This window comes from Onychostruthus taczanowskii, unplaced genomic scaffold, assembly GCF_017590055.1.
Source record: "Onychostruthus taczanowskii isolate IOZ18803 unplaced genomic scaffold, ASM1759005v1 scaffold20, whole genome shotgun sequence".
NCBI classification, from domain to species: Eukaryota; Metazoa; Chordata; class Aves; order Passeriformes; family Passeridae; genus Onychostruthus; species Onychostruthus taczanowskii.
In genome coordinates, this window is record NW_024499240.1 from 11,065,918 (window position 1) to 11,085,121 (window position 19,204).

General features: G+C 42.1%; 2 protein-coding genes across 4 annotated transcripts; both read right to left on the reverse strand.

Annotated features, from left to right (window-relative positions):
* Nucleotides 1-535: 535 nt before the first annotated feature.
* LOC121335473 (caspase-8-like) lies at nucleotides 536-5,307 on the reverse strand. The gene is made up of 7 exons (XM_041403664.1): nucleotides 4,898-5,307; nucleotides 4,540-4,645; nucleotides 3,252-3,387; nucleotides 3,047-3,162; nucleotides 2,415-2,553; nucleotides 1,387-1,888; nucleotides 536-1,103 (listed from the first exon to the last, which is right to left on the reverse strand). Exons 1-7 carry the CDS (start codon nucleotides 5,290-5,292, stop codon nucleotides 968-970), a joined length of 1,530 nt encoding a protein of 509 aa, XP_041259598.1. The 5' UTR covers nucleotides 5,293-5,307; the 3' UTR covers nucleotides 536-967.
* A 2,829-nt stretch (nucleotides 5,308-8,136) lies between these two features.
* LOC121335530 (caspase-8-like) lies at nucleotides 8,137-19,184 on the reverse strand. Of its 3 annotated transcripts, none has more exons than XM_041403786.1 (8): nucleotides 18,857-19,184; nucleotides 14,846-15,175; nucleotides 14,540-14,645; nucleotides 13,388-13,526; nucleotides 11,873-11,961; nucleotides 11,112-11,223; nucleotides 9,567-10,056; nucleotides 8,137-8,867 (listed from the first exon to the last, which is right to left on the reverse strand). In XM_041403786.1, the coding sequence occupies exons 2-8, from the start codon at nucleotides 15,154-15,156 to the stop codon at nucleotides 8,735-8,737; spliced, it is 1,380 nt and encodes a 459-aa protein (XP_041259720.1). In that variant the 5' UTR covers nucleotides 15,157-15,175; nucleotides 18,857-19,184; the 3' UTR covers nucleotides 8,137-8,734. The 3 variants fall into 3 exon arrangements, with proteins under 3 accessions (XP_041259720.1, XP_041259722.1, XP_041259721.1); XM_041403788.1 differs by lacking the exon at nucleotides 18,857-19,184 and adding an exon at nucleotides 18,634-18,724; XM_041403787.1 differs by lacking the exon at nucleotides 18,857-19,184 and adding an exon at nucleotides 18,386-18,520.
* Between the last annotated feature and the right edge of the window lie 20 nt (nucleotides 19,185-19,204).

Consider the following 19,204-nt stretch of genomic DNA (forward strand, 5'->3'; position numbering starts at 1 on the left):
TGCATGGGTGGTGCTTTGGGGTTTTTTTCCTCCCCTCTTTTACATGTTCCTCCAGCATTACATGTTCCTCTAGTAATACAGTGTTAGCACTGCATCACTGGCCAACACCACCACAGTTGTTTTTTCGTCTCAGTAGCTGATGTTATGTGAGCCCTATAGATTTGTGACACATGGGAGTAGACATTGAAGCAGTTCTGTGCATGCTCACCAAGGAAGGCAATATAAAATAAAATGTTTTAAGGAGCTGGGTACTTACCCAGCTTACTAAGACTTACTAAGACTCAAACATCAGCAAGGTAAGTGAACATAGGGTAACTGGACATCTTCAACCATGAAGCTGTGACAGAGCGACTGATTTTCGCTGTTGAGACTACTCTACGCAGAGGATACGCTGAAATCCAGGTCAGACACATCCTGCTGAGGGTGCCAGGTGACAAATGCTTAACTTGGTCTTGAAGTGTACCAAGCCACCAAGAATGAATGATTCTAAGTCATGGGGACAAGTAACAATACACACTGATGTGAGCTGATAATATCCTATAAAATCTACAGCACTCCTCCCTTTATTTTGCAAAAATTAGGCATAAAGTACACAAAGCTTTATAATGGTCATCTTCTAAAAGTTACCTTGTAAAGATACTTTATAGAAGCAATAGCAATGTGGTATACAGCTGATAAGAGGACACTGAGCAGATTTTAGTCAGCAAACCATTAAGAGAGATCAGCTAAGTAAATCAGAGATAAATCAGAGACCAGCTCAGAGATGCTCTCAAGTATAAAGTGTTAATACAAATTAATACATTAATACAAATTTCTTAAGGCTTTTTCTCCTTAGTTGTATTTTCAGTCAGAAATATCTGCCCTTGTGCTAAGAGCAGGCACTGAAAGTCTGTTGTGTTTGACCAAATTCTGAAACCAGTCAATTCCAGGTTGCAGCAGCTGTCTCTGCCATGCAGTTCCCTCTCATTTAGTTGACAGGAAAGATGAGCCTCTTCCTCAGTGTGAAACTGGGCTGTGGCATCTGCTTCTTTGCGTCCCGCTCACAAGTTTTTCTGCTCACTTCTTGATTTACTGCTGTCAGGATGGTGAGAACATCTTCCCCTCTGCAAAGACATGAGTACAGTTTGTGTTAGGAAGTTAACATCAGCAAAGTAACATTCTTGCTATCTTGATACACACTAGTCCTAATGGCTCCTGTTTTTAACAGGTTTTAGAGTCATGCCCTAAGTTGCTTTGAACAGTTTGTATGATGCTGCTCTGTCCTACATCACTGTTTTCACTCTGAGCAAGCATTCCCACTGCATATCATCTAGCTCTGCATCTAAATCTGTCATCCAGAAGGAAAATTCAGGTGTTGAAAAAAGAAGCTTATGGAAACATAGGTACCGAGGACAGCTGTACTCCAAGTGCTGGCACAGTGCCTGTATGTACCAGGTCCCCTCCCTGGGACTTCTGTAGGAGACATAATCCTGCAGGGTGGCCATGCCCAGGAGGAAGTCTGCCTCTGCAGGGATGCAGTCGAGTTGAAACCTTGCATCTCGCTCTACAGAAGAATCTTGCTCTCCAGAATCTGTTTCGATGGTCACACCTTCATGGAAAGCATCACCTTGGCAGGCCTGAATAAAAAAAACTTTTGGTTTTCCAGCAAGTGAGTTGCAATTCTGTGCAGTGAAAGAAGTGGTCAGTTCCCTGATAGGTACTTCCTGCCCATCAACACCATATATAATGCCTTTTTTACCATGAGACAGGATACAACAAACAAAACAGTCCTTGTCCTCATGGTCTGCACTCTGGAAGATGTTCACAGTCTCACGGATTTCATCTGCAGTCAGGTCTCTATATTCTTCTACTCTAAAATGAAGCTTGCTAAAGACATTCCTCAGAGCCGCTGGAAAGCAAAGAGAAGGGAAATTTGAGACATTTCATTATATGAAAGTTGGACTCTGCAACTGCAGATTGCATTTCTAGACATAATTGGTCATCTGCTACATGACTACATCCACATAGCTACATTCCTGATCTGACAATAGTCTACCAGTCTAATCACTAATCAGATCTCTACTGAGTTCCCTTAACTGTCATTAAAAGGTTTCCTTGCATATTTGTGCATATTTTAGAATTGGTATGCATAAGGCTGATCCAAAGCTAGCCTATCTTGTAAAGTCCAGGCTCAGGGTGCTACTTATGGTTTCAGTCACCTCACTAAAACTGCAAAATGCAAGTAAATTGTTCAGTGTCAGACACTAAAAACTCAACGAGTTGATTAGGACTTGTCAGCACAGTAAACAGAGTCAACTGAGCCACTGTAACAAAAGTAATCCTAGAAAGGGAAGACTGAAATTCAGACCTTTAGAAAGAGAAACAAGATTTCTATTTTTAAAGATTCACAAACTCATCTTCAACATTCACCGTACCTGCATCCACGTCTGTCCCATTCCGATCCTTCATGTGTTTGTGTTCCAGCACTCCTTCCCTAGCTTTTGCAAAATTGTGATTATTCAGGATCAGGCACACTCCACAGGGTCGGCTGGTCATTTTGTAAGCTTCAAGCAGCTGAAAAGAAGGAGGAAGAGCGTAAGAGCTTCACCAGGATTCTAAGTGCTCCTTAGCTGCTGTGAGTGGCTGACTAGGGTTCAGAGCCAGCTGGCCTCCTCTCCAGGCAGCTCTCCCTGAACAGCTTTGCTCCCAGGGCCTGGCAGTGCCCTGCCCCACTGCCTTTGGCAGTCTGTGCAGGACAGCACCCTGCTGGACAACCAAAGTCAGGCTCAGCCCACACAAGGTGCTCTGTTCACTCATATCTCCGTGCCAAGCCAGCTGCCAACTGCCTAATTCATGTTATCATAAACTCAGCCTACCTTGCTACCCTTGCAGACATTTCTGAAGTACAACAATGCAGCAGCTTCAGAATAAAGGATGCAGAGTTGCGCATTTTTCTTCTTCTAGACATTGCTTTTAATAGTTGGTCTTAGAACAACTGTTCACTTCATGGAGGGGTGAGTTCTTCTAAGATAAAATTATAATGTTTTTAAGAAATAAATTAACTTACCTGGGAAGAGTCTTTAAAACTGCCAGGAGGACCAGGTGCTACAGATGACACCAGATGTCCCTCAGGGCATCCTGTGCTGCCCCTCTGTTCCTCTGTGATGAGCATTTCTTCCTGGCCTGCAAAGCATTCATGATCAGTGCTGTACAATACCTACACATCACTTCAAGAATAACTGTGGCAAACAGGCTGGTTTGTTCTGTTTTACCTAACAGGTTTAATCCATCTTCAATTCTGTTCCACAGGCTGATGTTAATTTTTTCACAGACACTGTTCAGCATACTTAGGTTGTCTTTCGCCAGAAGGCCCTTCTTCTCCATCTCAGTGAGAATGTCAAGCATTGTCTGGATAAACAAAAAGGCAGTTTGCTCTTAGGGCACCTCCATGCTGCCACCGGGAGTGAAGCTGCAGCATGTGCACCTAAAGCATTAATGCAGTGACAGCACATGTGACCCACAGAGTCAATCCAGCTAACTGGGAGCTCAGGTGAGAGCTCAGCTGAGCCAGTTAATCCTGGTTCAACAAAACCTACAAGTATTGTTAAGCACCAACATAATCTCAAAACATACTCATTTCCTTTCTGTAGCTCAGAGGTGCCATGATCTTATTAAGATCTAACCCAGGCATCTAACAATGGTCATACAGGAATGTAGCAATATTTTTAATGATTGCTTTCATTCAGTGTTCAGTGGCTATTGTGCACTCCACTGAAACAGAAGAATCACTGCAGTGACCATCTTAAGCACTGGTAAAAATGTTTTTCTGTCCTTTGGGTCTCCTTTTGCTTCAGAGCAATATCTACACCATCATGTTAGATGTAGAGATTGCTCTGAAGCAAAAGGGGACCCAACGAACAGAAATTCATTGGTGAGTGGCAATGTGTAGTGGTCACGCCAAGAATTTACTAGAACAGCTCTCACAGTCTCTCCTCTAAGAAAAGAAGGAAAATCCTCAAACTTTTATTAGACAGAACAAAGTACCAAGGAGTCAGAACTGCAGGCTGGCATGGCATAAAAGCACTGGATCTTCTGCAAGACTACTTGTAAATTCTAACTCATTTGATTTAGCCTTGAGAAGAATCTGCTGCTTAGATCTGTATTTTCTGCATTAAAAAAATCATAAAGTAATATCCACGGTGGATCACTTTCTATATTTGATAATGACTGAAAAAAGAAGAAAAAAAAATCTGTTGGGCAAGATAAGTAAATGTGCTTATCAATTTTTTGTTGATTAAGGCCACTGAGTGCCCTGAGTCCCCTGTGTTGCTTGGATGTGATGGCCTCAGTGCCTGGCACTCCTGGCTGTGACACTGCTGCAAAAGCTTGCTTGTGACACCAGCACAAACATGTCCCATATGTACCCAGGGGCACCCCTTTTGTGGCGTTTTCATCTTCAGAGTGACACCATAAAGAGTAAAGCTCATTCCCCCATAAGCAACCCAGCTGCCTCTATGGATTATAGTAATAATTTTTAAAAAGTATTAAAGAGATACTTACAGTCTCACGGATTAGCTTGCTTTTTGGCAATTCGTTGACCAAAAGTAACTTGAAAGACATCAGCTCATCTTCGGTAACATCTTCATACAGCTGAAAGAGCAAGTATCTAGAAAAAGAAGTGGAGGGCGTTCTTTGATCGTATTTCCAAGCACAACTTAACTCCGTACTATTGCACCGCTCCTCTTGTCTGCTGTCCCCCCAGCACATATTCCCCTTTTTTCCCGTTTGAGATGGAGGACACAAGGCTCAGGACCGCCTGCAATCAAACCCTACAGCCCGGCGTTGAGAGGAGGTGACGGCTGTCCCGGACAGAGGGAGGCGGGCAGCCGGGCCAGCCCAGCCCGGCGCCCTCACCCACCTGAAGGGCGGCACCCGCGCCGCGCCCGGCGCCCGCAGCTCCCTCTCCACCTGCTCCCGGCTGGAGCCCAGGTGGGCAACCAGGAGGTCGATCCGCCCAATGCGGTAGAGCAGCTCCCTGAGGAAGGCCAGGTTCCCCGGCTCCAGCTCGCCCTTCTCCTGCAGCGCTTCGAACAAGTCGTGAGGGGTCCGGACGGCTTCCAGCTTCCTCCAGGGGACGTGGTCCCGGCAGAGGAACTTCAGCGCCGCCAGCTCGGCCCCGTCCAGCTCGTCGCTGACCGCCAGCAGCCGCCCCCGGGGCAGCTCCATGGCCGCGCCGCTGCCGCGCAGGACGGAGGGCGGAGCTCGACCCGGGGCGGTGCTTCCCTCTGGATTTAAACTTCCGGAGCGAAACATCCCGCAGTTCCTTGAGGAACGGTGTGTCTCGGGCCTTGTCGGTTCGCAATTCCGCCTGTTCTTGAGCAAACCGAACCGGGTAGTGTGGATGCAAAGGTCTCTCTCTGCCCGGGCTTTTCCTGCAGTCGCCTCTCGATGGTTCCCAGGCCAAACCACTGCGATTTTAATACAAGGAGCTTTTATAACACCACTGATTCGCCTTCCTACTTGCGAGCCTTCTGGGCTGCTGTCAGAAAAGGCAGCTCCCTCCCTGCGGGCGTTCGGCCCCGAACAGCCAACAGCTATGGAAAACAGCTCCCTTCGCACCCGTCCCGCATCTGCTCAGGACAGTTCCAAAACAGGAGCAGGCACTGCGCCGTGGAGAAGGGCCCTGGGATGCTGCACCACCTCCGCTTCACCTTCTGGTGCAGCACTATGGATAGATGGTATTTCACAACAGGAGGGGAGGAGATTTTACCAACTGGAATTTCATCTGTTTGAAAATGAACCGTAACACCTTAATGCTCACTTTGAGCCAGAGAGCAACCCTCAGCACATCCATACTGTCCAATAAAGAACCAATGTTCTTGCTAAGCACTGATTTGAAACCAACATCCCTTTCCCAAAAATCCAGTAAAAAAACCCACTTTAATAATATATTAAACAGAAATCTGTACATTGTTATCCTAGAAGTGCCTTATCAATGTTCAAACCCCTGTGCAAGATATTTGGTTACTATATGCATGGCAGGTTGGGTCAAACTGGAAGGAATCCAAAAATCAAGGCTCTTTTCAACAGGCCATAGGCTGACCTCTCCTCAAGACATGTTGGAACAAGATCTTCCTATCTTGTTCTAAGGATGTATGGATCCATCTTTGCACTCACCTGGACAAGTCAGGCCTGAACGCAAAGTGGCTACACATATAAAACTAACCTAGAAGACTTAGGCCAAGCTCAGGAGATGTGTCCAGGATAACATTCCATGTATGGCTGGCATCCACAAGAGCCAGCCATGTTTGTGGCCTGGGGAGTTCCAGTCACTGACAATAACAGAACAGAGTGACAAGCAAAGACACACTTACAGAAAGGACACACAGGATGAATGAGCTCCCAAAGATCTCACTTACATTTTTTAGCACATTGCAAAGAAGTCATTGAAGATTAAACATGACATTCTCTGTTCATCATTTGAAATATCTCTAGTTGAAAAGAAGGAGATTTGAATAATTTCTGAGAGAATATGCCCACATTTTTTAGGGATCAGAATAAAAAGGCTCAACACTCAACACTGCTGTTAAACTGAAAGAACAGATAGCAAAATGTGAATATCTGGGCAAGGACTCATGCCCCTGGACAGCATTATTTCTTCTTTAGCTAACAGTCCTCCCCAATTCTTGTAAGTGTTTTCCTTTTCAAATAGCACCACTCTGATCTTGCCTGCTTTCAGTTCAAGTCTGCAGGACTTGAACTCATCCACTTTTCTTTCCTACCAGACTTCTGGCCCCACTTTCTGGTGGCAGTGCTTCTGCTGTCTGAAAACAAAATAGAATTAAGTGCTGGACTTTTGACTTAGTTTGGCCTCCCAGCCTTGAACCAGGAGGAAAGAAAAGGCAAAGTAAAAAGCAAAGCTGTGAGCCTTCACAGAGAAAAAGTAATTGCCCCTCACTGTTGTCTAGCTTGTACTAGAGAGAAAAAACAGTCAGGAAATTGCAGAACCAACTTCCTTCTTACCACTCAGCTCTGTGGGAGGGACACAAATCTGTGCAAAAAACCCACCAGCCACACTTTGCTCAGAACTGCAAAACTCAAAGTGTGTTTTCTCCTTGCCTGATTGCTGCATGATTTACATATAAAGTCACAGTATGGCTGTTCTGTGATTCTTTAAATGATTTTGATGGGGTTTCTCTTCCTCCTAGTAGGTCTTCATCCACAAGTGATAATGGTAAACTATGGAGATAGCTGGATTTTAATAGGCAGAATAAAATACCAAATCAATTAAATCAATTTAAATCACAGGGTGTGACTGATCAGCACCCTCTATAGCCCCCCGCTTCCAGTGAAGGACAGCTCAGAGGAGAAGGACAAAAAAACCCACACCGTCTCAGGGAAGAACAGATAATAAAGAAAGTCCAATTTACCTCAACATCAGGATTGGAGAGTGACCTTAGTTTTAGAGGAGACATTTGCACCTGTGAATCATCAGGTACTCCAAGACAATTAACAAGGAATAATATCTTCTTGAGCAAGCCAGACCACCACGGAGGGTGTGGATATGTGGCTCACCCCAACCCAACATAAAAGTACAAAACCTGGACAACTGATAAAATATTTAAACTTTGAAAAGAACAGTTGGCTTGAGCTGGCTTCCACCTATGTTCCACCATGACTGGGAATGTCCAGGGTCATGATGGATAGCACACCTATGTAGCTATCTTACCCTATCAAGCCAAAATCCTGTGTATCCCCAGAGATACCAAATAATTAAATTTGATATCCAATTCCTTCTCATGTGAAATAGCTGAAAGAACTTGGTCTGAGTGTATTGAACTCTGACACAGAAATGCAAGAAACAGAAATGCTGTAGATGTAGTTTCACTTCTGGAGCAGCTGCCACCTTCCAGCAAGTTTCTCACAGAAGAAGAAGTTACTGAATGGCCCCACTGGCATCAGCTGCCATTATCATGACAGTCCTGAACTTATTCTTTCCTACCATCTGTCCAGCTGCTGCCCCTTAGGGTGGCTGCCGACACTCCAACAAGAACAAAATTACTTCTGTGGGGTAACAGTGTTTGTCATGCTGACTGTCCCTCAGAAAGTCATTCAAGACACACTGTGCCCTGAGAGCTCTGAGAAATAGAGAAGTGAGAAGCTTTATTATTGAAAAACTTACATAGTTGCGCTGCTTATTCAAGTAAATGACATAAACCAACCAAATATTTAGAAGAAGAGAACCAAACGAACATAATCATGGGGTTTTGGTCCTTCTGGAGCAGGATGTTATTTTCCATGAACATTTATAGCTTCCAAAGACAGACAACGATTCACCTCTGGGTAAGGCAGTTACAGCCTTACACATGCTGCTTGGGAATGCATCCAACTTTCTGAATCTGTTCTTTTTTTGCATATTTTAGGGACTTAGACACAAATGGGACTTCATTGACAATTCCAATTACTTTTACAGTACTAGTTGAAAGTCCTTTCTCACTCGAAACCCAGATTGAACATACTCCACTTCTTCTGCAGGACAAAAAGCCTGATGATCTGTAGTTTTCCACAGCCTTACCCGACCGTTACAGATCCAGGTATTGGAAGACTGATTCAATGTGGAAGTTGGAAAAATTAGGTCCTATGCCTCCTTAAAGGGCTGGGGCTACTACACAGATCCAGGTAATTTCTCATGTAAATTCTCTTCCCTGTCAAAGCCCAGATGTCATTCCTAACTGAGTGTATTCTTCTCTGCTTTTCATTGTGGAACTTCAAAGATCAGTTTCTTCAGTAGTGTTGATGTTATCTTTGGCATCTGCTTAGATCCTTCTAATTCTCTTTTTGCCACTTCATTGTTCACTTCTGTCAGGATGGCTGCGAGATCCTCGCGCCTTGAACAGAAAGAAGAGACGTTACATTGAAACACACTGTACTTGCAGCTCGGCCAAGAAGGTGATGTGTGTTTGCCCCAGTAAAGTGGTATCCCAGGGAAGGCTGGTATCTTCCTCACCCTAATGCCACTGAAATTGCACATTCCACTGAATAACCACAGAATTCAGTGTGTTTGGGGGAAATAAAAGCAACTTCCATGTAGCATTGCTCTGGTTACAGCCAGAAGAGGTTGCCAAGATGAAACAAACCTATAAATTCTCCACTCTTCTGGACACCATATTTTCTAAATGAAGTTTATGAGGGGATGGGTGGGAGGCACAAGGAAAATTATGCCTGCACAACACTGGGGGGTTTTGTTTGTGTAATCACTCAACAAATTCACCTCTAGTCAGGTGTCATTGGAAGAAAAAAAAATTATCAGTCAAAAAAGGTTAAAAAACACACATATACACACTTTTTTGTGTGTAACATTGCAGCGTTACAACCCCGGCTTTGTCACAGGAAAACCAGGGCAAGTCACTTTGACTTATCTGTAGAAGACTAACAGTGCCCAGTCTCAAAATAAATACTGTTCTCCACTGTCCTGAATGGGAAAAGCATTAATTGCACAAATGCAAACCAGTGTGTTTCAGCACAGCATGCTTAAGTATACACATCTGCAATACTCTAAATGTACAAGAATTAGAAATAGTACTTACTGTGGGCAAAGCAACTCCATCTTCTCACAGAGGGATTGAATGTAAACACTGCCAGTCCTACGACTGCGATAGGACAGGTAGTCCTCCACTGTAGCCATGCCAATCAGAATATCAGCCTTATCAGGAATGGAAGTCAAAGGACTAGCATCCACCTCAAGAGGTCCAGAACAGTCTGATTCTACTGCAACAGATGGATGACGTACAGAGCCTTGGCAAGCCTGGATAATAAACACCTTGGGTTTGCCAGCAAGAGAAGGACAATTAGTTCCAGTGAAGCAGGAGACTAAATCGTCAATATTTACGCATTCATCATCAACACCTTTTATTTTGTCTTTTTCACCATGTGAGAAAATGAAGCAAACAAAACAGTCCATATTTCTGTGATCTTTCTTGCTGTATTCTTTAATTGTCTCATATATTTTTTTTCCTTCTAGATCCATATACTCAACTGTCTCAAACTGAAGCCACTTAAAGACCCTCTTCACAGCCTCTGGGGGAAAAAATCAGAAGGAATTTGTTAAACATACACAGTGACAGGGAAGATGCTGAAACATCAGTGTCTGTGTAGTAGATCAGATACTAGCTGAAGTGTTCAGATCCCACCAGTAAAATCACCTGACTGGCTCTTAGCCTGCCAAATCCTATTAGAAAAACCCAAATGCCTTATTTGCCTAATTTTTTTTTTTAACACAACTGGGTTAAGTATCATGCTGGCTAAAACAAAAACAGGTTTCAGATTGTATGTTGTATTGGCACAAATTACTGAATTTTATTGTGTTAAAGCAAGCTTTAACTATGCACTGCATAGTAGTCTCAGATGCCTAACAACACTTGGCAAGTTAAAGAAGTGCCACCTCTTTAGAATGACAAATTCTGCAACTCTTAAGTGAAGTAAGGTCCCTCATTCTGTGAGAATGGCTGATGCAGTAAGAGGGGAATCAGAGTAACTTGCTCACAAATGCTATGAAGATTTCTCAGCAAAGGGTGGCCCAATTGTTGTGTGGCAGAGAGGAAGTACCTGGGAAGAAAGCAGCTTGTAAATGGGCTGGATGGAGTTAAAATATCTGTGACATGTCCTTTCAGGAATCTGACTTTACTTTTTTACTCTTGTTTATCTTAAAAGTGATTGCAGAAAGACAGGCTTTAGGAAAGTTACAGAGCATTTATTTGAGCATTTAAGAGAATTTGAGGACTTAAAATATTTTTTCTATGATAGCTAAGAACTGAAAACAATCAAGAATTGGAAAGGTGGAATAATAATCACTTTTTCTCTAGTTGTACATACAACCAATTAAGACAATGCCTTTTTCCTAGAACAAAAAGTAGATAATTCTTTAAGCCATCAGCTAAATGTTGAAAGTACGTATTTCCAGTTGGTACCATGACTATCACTCCAGTTCTGCAGGCCAAGGAGTACCATAGACATGGTTCTTCTTCACAGCAAAGACTAGATAATTGTTTTCGAGAATTATCAGAGGAAAAAACCCAAACCAATAATTGGATTTAAAAAGTAAAGAAGTAAGTTAAGAAGTAAAAAATACTTACCTCCATCTTGCAATGTTCCCTCTCTATTGTAACGTGGATTTCTAAAAATGTGGTTGTTAAGAATTAAGCAGTAACCGTGAGGGTTATTTTTCATCTTATATATTTTCCCATGCTGAAGAAACAAAACAAACAACAACAACAAAAAAAGCAGGTAGGAAAGCAGAGCCAAGCATTCAAAAGAGAAATACACTATATACAGATTTCTGGTCCATCATTATCTAAGTACAAAATGAAATCACAAAGGCCAAGAAACAAGAAAGAAAAGCCCAAGGATACAATTTAGCTACAGAGGAGAGAAATTTACATTGTCTGCCTGAACCCCTCCTCCTCTCTCTCTTCGGTCAGGATATGACTTTGACATGGGGGAAAGGATCCAGAAACACAAATTTGCATATGCATAGGAAAAGTTCCTGCACCCCACCATTTCCTCTGAGGGTCCTTTTGCAATTCCAGTGAGGTAGGGGGGGTTCTGCTATTCTCTTCACATCTATCCAGGAGTATCCTGGCCAGGATTTTAATGTCCCAGTCTCCATTATCATTAAGATTGGTTTCTTCACTCAACTGTTTGTTCATATCTTGCTTAAAAGGTTGCTGACAACCAGGTCCCCACAAAGAAGGCTCGGTCTTTTTTGGAAAATAGGAATTGTTCCAAGGCCTACCCCTCCATCCTGGCTGTTCCATCTGCTTAGTGTTATGAATTTATGCTCCCTCTCCCAGGAGATGGATAAATACTTTAAAGGTACTCTTGAGGTATTTCTCACCTGTTTTGCTGCCTCCCCCTCTGCTCCTTGTTCCTCTGGATACACAGACACAGACACAGGATAGCGGACTTCTTCCCTGGAATAATTTTCTAAGAAGGAGAACAAAAAGAAACATTTTAAAATCACAAGGATAAATCTTCCACTGTGCGTATTTCAACACTCAAAAATCCAGAACAGGGAGTGAGGTGGAGCGGGTTTTCACACCAGCATTTTGGAGAGCTGGGCCAAGCTTGGCTCCAGTTTCAGACTACTGGTTGTTGTAGAAGCCATGCAGGGCTGTGCTCCACTGCTTCTCTGCTCCTCTGTTCTTTTACTGGTAGCAAGATACAGATAATAAAAGGTTGAATGTGAGTAGTCCTCCCAGGCAAGCCATTCACCAGCCTCTCAACTGTGGGACATATAAGTGAAAGAGGAGACCCATTTTTGTACAATAGCACAAAATGCTGGTCCATTTACTTCTGAGGCTACTGTTCCCTCTCCAGAGAACTTTACTGAGTGAGTGGATGTAAGGATGCAAAATATCAGCATAATGAAAAATCTCCTCAGAGCACTTCTTTGAATACAACTTCCTGAAAAAATGTTAAGACATTTTCAAATCCATTACTCTAACCAAGGAAACAAAATCACAGTACTCATTTTACAAGTTACAAAAACATGTTTAAATTAAATTTAATTGTCAGGGCTCTACATAACATGTTTTTTTTTCTACTTATCAAGAGGACAGAATAATAACAATACTACTAGAAAGCCATTCCCCAACACAGGACTTGCTTGGCAATAGCCTACCTCAGCAATTATCTTCTGCTCTTTTAGAGACACCAGCAGAGGACAGCAGCACAAAGACATGCAGGGAGAACTGCTTGGTAGCTCTGCAGGGTACTGCATGGACTGTTTAAATGTATCTGAGGAAACTCACGACCTCAGTTGTTCAGAAGGAAGTTGCTATTGACTGAAGCATCCTGTTTTCCAAAGGAGCACCCAGCTGTGGTGCCAGAAAGCACCACCTCAGCTGCAACAGCCAGGATATACTGAAGTCCTTGAAATTTCCCATCTGGTTACAGAAAGTAACACTTTATCCATGTGACTGGTTTTCAAGGACTTCCCTTGACTAAGAGCAAAGAGCCTGGCTAACAGAAGGTAGTGCTGACAATCTCCCAGCACAAGTTTCCCTAAGTCACCTGTCCTTTCCTGTCTCTTGCAGTGACTTGGAAGTTTTGCTGGTCCAAAACCAGCACTGCACTTTTCTTGAACAGATAAATTGCATTTAAGGCAAAGAGAAGGCAGAAGAAGGGCATTTACAAGGGACAGAACATACTTCAAGGATAGATACAAGAATCCATGATGGGATAATGAAGTAGCAAACTTCAGAAATCAGAGTTCTCCAGAGCTGTTCTGCCTGTCCTAGGGTACCACAAAGTCTCTACCTTATCACTGGACTTCTAAGCTGCCAAGGATGGAGCCATAAAACCCACAAAAGACCCTAGATCTGTTCTTAAATAGCTTAAATAAATTTACCTTTTTTTTTTTCTTCATAGGCATCAATTTTTTTCTTTATGTCAGCTCTAAATCTCTGTAATATATCTTTCAGCATTGTCAGGTTATCTTCTTTAATTATCCCATTTATTTCCATTTCCAGAAAGACCTGCAACATTGACTGGTAAAACAAAAACACATAACCCAAACTCATCTAGTGACCTTTGATAACCGCAGTATCAGGCAGCTCTGCAACAGGGCAGAAGACAACATCCCCATTCCCAGAAACTGACAGCTAAAGACCTATTGCTTTTCCCTCCAAAACTCGTTAAGCAAGGGTCAAGATGCAATGCAACTGAATAAACCCATTGTCACTAAGGTTAAAGGAGGACAATTAGAAATTGCCTATAACTAGGCTATCCTGCTTTGTTTCAGCAGTACAAAGCACTGATGATGATAACATCCTGTTGTGCCTTTGTGTTCTGATGGAGTGCTGCTAAGTCCTTTAGCTATGCTATTTTCCATTTTTTTATCACAGAAAAGCTGTTCAGCACTAATTTTGTTTATTAAAGCTCTATTGTCCACCAAGTTGGAGGTAAATCTGCTAATTTTCCTCTACATGCCACAATACAAATAGGACTTTTAAGGAAGGTTCTTAATTTTTATAACATGGCTCATTACAAATATTAAACTAGCTCACCGAATCTCTTAATACTTTTGTGGGAAAGTTAACAATATGTTGCTACTCCACATTATGATAAAGAAGAAAATTTACCCATTGACACAAAAAAATTTGTGGTTCAACTCACATTAGAACTTGATTTTCTGTCTCCAAAACATTGTTTTTCCTTTAGCAAACATCACTTTTCTTAGGTATAGCACATGTCTTATAAAGACATTTGTCTAATAAATGCCAAGCAAAGATTAAAGGAAGAGCCTGATGGATTTTACAAGAAGATAAGATTAAAGAGACTAGTGGTGGAAAGAGAATAGAATCAGGAGAGCAAAAAAGGCAAAGATACAATGCAAAAAATAAGGATCCATTCTTTCACACAGCAGCTATTAGCTAACATCATAATTCTTTCAAACCAGATTTTCATGAGAGCAGACTGCTTTCTCTTTCCTCCCTTCTTATAAGAACTAGAGGACTCTGAACTATCCTTGCAAAAAACTTCTCAAGACCATTTTTCATACAGCATTTTCCTGGAGCTTGGTCTTTGGTAGTTGTTTTTGGAGCAGGAACTTCACACTTCTGACATCTTCTGAAGTCAAGTCCTCTGCAATTCCATACAGCAGTTGCCTGACAATAAACAATAGAGAGACCTTCAAGAAAGAAGTAAACACAACAATTAAACATTTGAACTGCAAAATGTAAAACTCACCATGGCAGGAATTAATGTGTAATGAACACAGTTATGCTGGGATATTCACAAGACAACAGTGCAGACAGAAAAGGCAGCTGACACTGAACTGTTGCATTCTGCACGCTGCCGTGTTTACCTGTAAGCTGACACCTGTGCCCTGCCCAGGACCTGCAGCTCTCTCTCCATCTCCTCGCGGCTGGAGCCCAGGTGGGCAGTCAGGAGGTCAATCCGATGGATCCGGTAGAGCAGCTCCTTCAGGAAGAACAGATTCCCTGCCCCGATCATGTCTTTCTCCTGCAGCACTTCAAGGAAGGCCTTGGGTTCATGGATGGCTTCCAGCTTCCTTCTGGGGACATGGTCCAGGCTGAGGAATTTAAGAGCTGCCAGTTCGTCTGTCACCAAAGCCTCAGAAATTTCAAAAAGCAGTTTGTGGAATTCTGTACTCATTTCACATCAGGATTTGGATCTAAACATAAGCAGCAGTTGATTTCATTTGTCAGTAAGACTAGTGCAACAACACGATTCACGTAAGAGGTATCACATCATGAAGAACAGCCCAAAATAAATGCATGCAATCACAAGTATTTAAATAGAGAGAGGCTGTCTTGCTATTGTAGCTTTGATGCTTAGCTCCTTCAGTTCTCTGGACTTAACAAAGGATATTGAAACCTCTGTACTAAGTGACATTAGCACAGAAAGTCATAGATAATTCTTGCTTCTTATGGTGTGTCTAGACAGTGGGAAGTACCAATGTACAGGATGTACAATCCTGGCAGGCTGCTGCTGGTTTTCTTTGGGTTTGGGTTTTTAAGTTTTATACCATTTGGGAGAAAGAGCCACTTGCCAGTCTGGAATATAAACTGTGTAATAAATGAGACTGCAAAATTTTACACCCTAACAGGATTAAGAGTCCACATTAGTATAGCTACTTTAAGCTATCTGGCTTCTCTGTCCTTTTTATACTGCTTCTGGCCAGCATACCCAAAGCACCTCTTCCTGTTTTGGTTTATCTGCATCAAGTAAAACTCAGTTCCCAGCTCTCAATTAATTTATAATATTAAAAGCAAATACAGATTATGTAAACCCTTTTTAAAAGGCCAGAATAATTCTCATCAAGCTATCTGTTTCACTGAGCAGGGAATCCTCCCTTCTCCTCCAAGTTCTCCATCAGCTTTAGAAATATTAAATTAGGCTTATGGATTCAACTTTTGAGCACAAAAGGAAGTTAGAAAATACCAAGCCTTCCAGCTATCCCCCCTGACACTTAAGGGACCTGCCTCCACTGATGTGACAACCCATGGGCATGTTGGTGTCTGTTATAAACTCTTATCAAGCTGAACAAAGACACTGGACATGTCTCAGGAGCTCTCATTGCTTGATTGTACCATCTTCTTAACTGCGGCAACCAGCCCAATATTTAAACTCAAAAGGTATTGGCTAACCTGCCCTTAAATTTATACAATACACTCCCACAAGAGGGGAGGCTAACAAGCCCTTAATTTTGCATAATACACTTTACAACTCCCACAACAAACTCCTCAAAAGGTGCTGGCTCCCGACCCACAAAAATCTCCACAAGCTGCTCCCTCCCACAACAAACTTCAAAATGGAATATGGGGTAAAATATTATAGCTCTGCAAGCCAAGAAAGAGAAGAAAGCAAAGAATATCCCCAGTGTTAGATTCTGTGATGATGCTGCCATATGATTTGTCTGGATATGGAGAGAGAACAGAGAGGGCATGAAGAGGGGAGGGGGTGTCCTTGTCCTTGTCCTGCTGGACTGGACCCACAGTCCTTGTCCTGCTGGAGTTAACCAGGTGCATGCCCATTATCTAAATTAGACTTGTGCATTTTGTTCACGTGTGCACTGCCAGCCTTTCCTCAGGAAGTGAGCTGGGCTGGGGGATGGAGCACGAGTCTCAGGGTGGAGCAGAGAGTTGGCTCAGCACAGCCCCACTGCCTCAGGACCTTCTCCCCGAACACACCTCTCCTGTGGCAATGCTCAGAATGTTTGAGACAAATCAGCCTACAGCTGGCACTTAAAGGACCTGTCTGCACTTGCTTCTACTAAGAGACCCATTTGCCATTTTACTTTCTCTGCCCTAGGTATCAGACACCTGGGAATCTCTGAAGAGAAACTATCAATGCATTCAGAACAGGTCTCTTGTCTTATAGACACTGGCAGTGGGAGACAGAAAAGTTGACAATGACAAAAGAGAATTTCCTACTCCTACACTTCTGGAATACTGCAATCCATTTTACTTATTGCTACTGCAAATGTTTCAATAACAGTACTCCAAGGTAGCCCAGCTGGAAACTGGAAATAATAACTGGAAATAATAATTAGCAGACAGTTGTATTCTGCTGTCCTCCCAGGACCACTCTACAGCAAAGGAGCTTTGTGTGGCACGCCCTTGGTCAGCATTGTGTAGGTTAGCAAGAGTGAATGTACAACTGAATCTAGTAAATGTACAACTGAATCTTAAACCTTTGCATTTCAAGTCAACTGATAAACAGTGAAACATGTGACACAGCACATACAATTTGTGTTCTGCCCCAAAATACTGTTTTCTTTAGATCCATTCAAACCAAACTTTTGAACAGGCAAGAATCCATATCCTTCAGCCCATATAAACCAGTAGTATCTGAATGTGCTTAACCTCACAATTCAGTGATTACCTGACTTTATATTTCTATAACCACACCGAAAAGAATAATATTTTCTTGGTAGGTAGCTATGAAATTATCTTCTTTCTCACATAAATCATGCATTTAATTTAAGATACAAGAGATATTGCTTATAGAAGTAAATCTTTCTTGTAAAGAGAATTTTCATTTTATCTCTCAAAGGCTGTAAGTTTCAAACCCATGAAATCATTGCAGTTAGAAGAGATGTGCCACGTATATGTTACATTTAAACTTGTCTGTAATTACAGGGAGCACAATTAAAACAATATTTAAGTGACACTGTCTTTTTCTCCCAGTTCGCTAAGTTAAAGGCACAATTGATACCAGTAAAAATAATATTAATTGTAGTAGTAATTTTAAATCACTTACATGGGAGAACAACTCTGAAGAAAGTGAGACAGCAAGTCTCTAAAGTTCCAGGAAGAGTCTGCTTTTTTACAATACGGTATTGTCACATGACTTCCAAGAAATATGTTACAATGGAATAAAATTCTAATAAAGCAGGAGATCCCTACTTCAGCTACTTCCATTTTCAGAGAACTGATTATTACAGAACTTGTGAGAAAAAAATGGTAAACAAGTCATGAAGTAATCAGGTTTTGCTCTTGTTTTACAGCAACAACTAAGCAGCATACCTAGTGCTTTCTAGCACAGAGCACAGCTCAGCACATTTGCTTTCATACACAAATTTTAATTAAAAAACAGTGAGAGATATTTTCATTTAAAATATCTCAGTCCCACTGCCCTGCTGTGTCACCAGATCTGCCGTGACTTACCCCCTTTCTCTGAAGTCCCTCTCCAACTCATTCCAGTTTATTTTTAACAGGATGATATTTTTTTGATTTAGAAAAACAACAACTATTAGCACCAAATTCAGTAGCGGCACTCAGTAAATGCAGGGAAATCAACAACTAAACATTCTTTTTAAATTATTTATGTAATATACTTCCCCATTTAGAGGAGAATTTGAACAAAATTAACTTCTTACATCTTTGCTCTCTTCAAAGTAAAGAATGTAGCCTTCAATGAAAAGGTTCCCAGCATGCAAGTCGCTGGAATCTTCCACGAAGCAGGAAATAAAACAGCACTCAGTATGGCTACCAGCTCTCAGGACACATTCAAGGCAGCATGATGAAGAGAGTTAGGAGTGCTGAAATTTGTTAAGATTTTGCAATGAAAACAATCGTTCATGGATTTCAACCTATCTGTCTTTACAAACTCAAAACTATACCGTACCCGTTGATAGAATGAGGCATAGAAATTCCTTCCAAAAGGCACAGTCCAGTGAAAGATCAGAAAACTTTGTTTCACTGGCAGGAACTGCACCATCATCCAAAGGCTGGGAAAAGCACAGAGGAACACCACAAGTACTCTTTCATTTTCAGGTCCAAAATGTTTGTCTCCATGTCATTCCAAGTCTCAGCATCTCTTTCCCTCCATAATTTCTTCTGTGTCTTACCTGAACCAAGACTTCAGTTGCAGTCTGAAAGAGCCACCGTGCCGTGATATGCACTATGACAAATAGATAATGGCTTCTCCTCTCAATCAGCAGCTGGAAGGTCCACCCCTTTTGGCTCTATTAGTTTCACTTTTGATTTCTTCCTCTCACCCTTCCTGGAAAAGTTACTGTCCTTTTATTAAAGACAGTTTGTCCTTTTCCCTCCACTCTCCTGCACTCTGGTTTCCTCCAGAACTGTCTCAGTGACCCAATATTTTCCTTGTACAGCCTGCCAAAACTTCATCTCCCTGGAAAGGGTGATCTTGGGGAAGGAAAACTGCTGCAGCTTCTTGCCTGCTCAGCAACTAA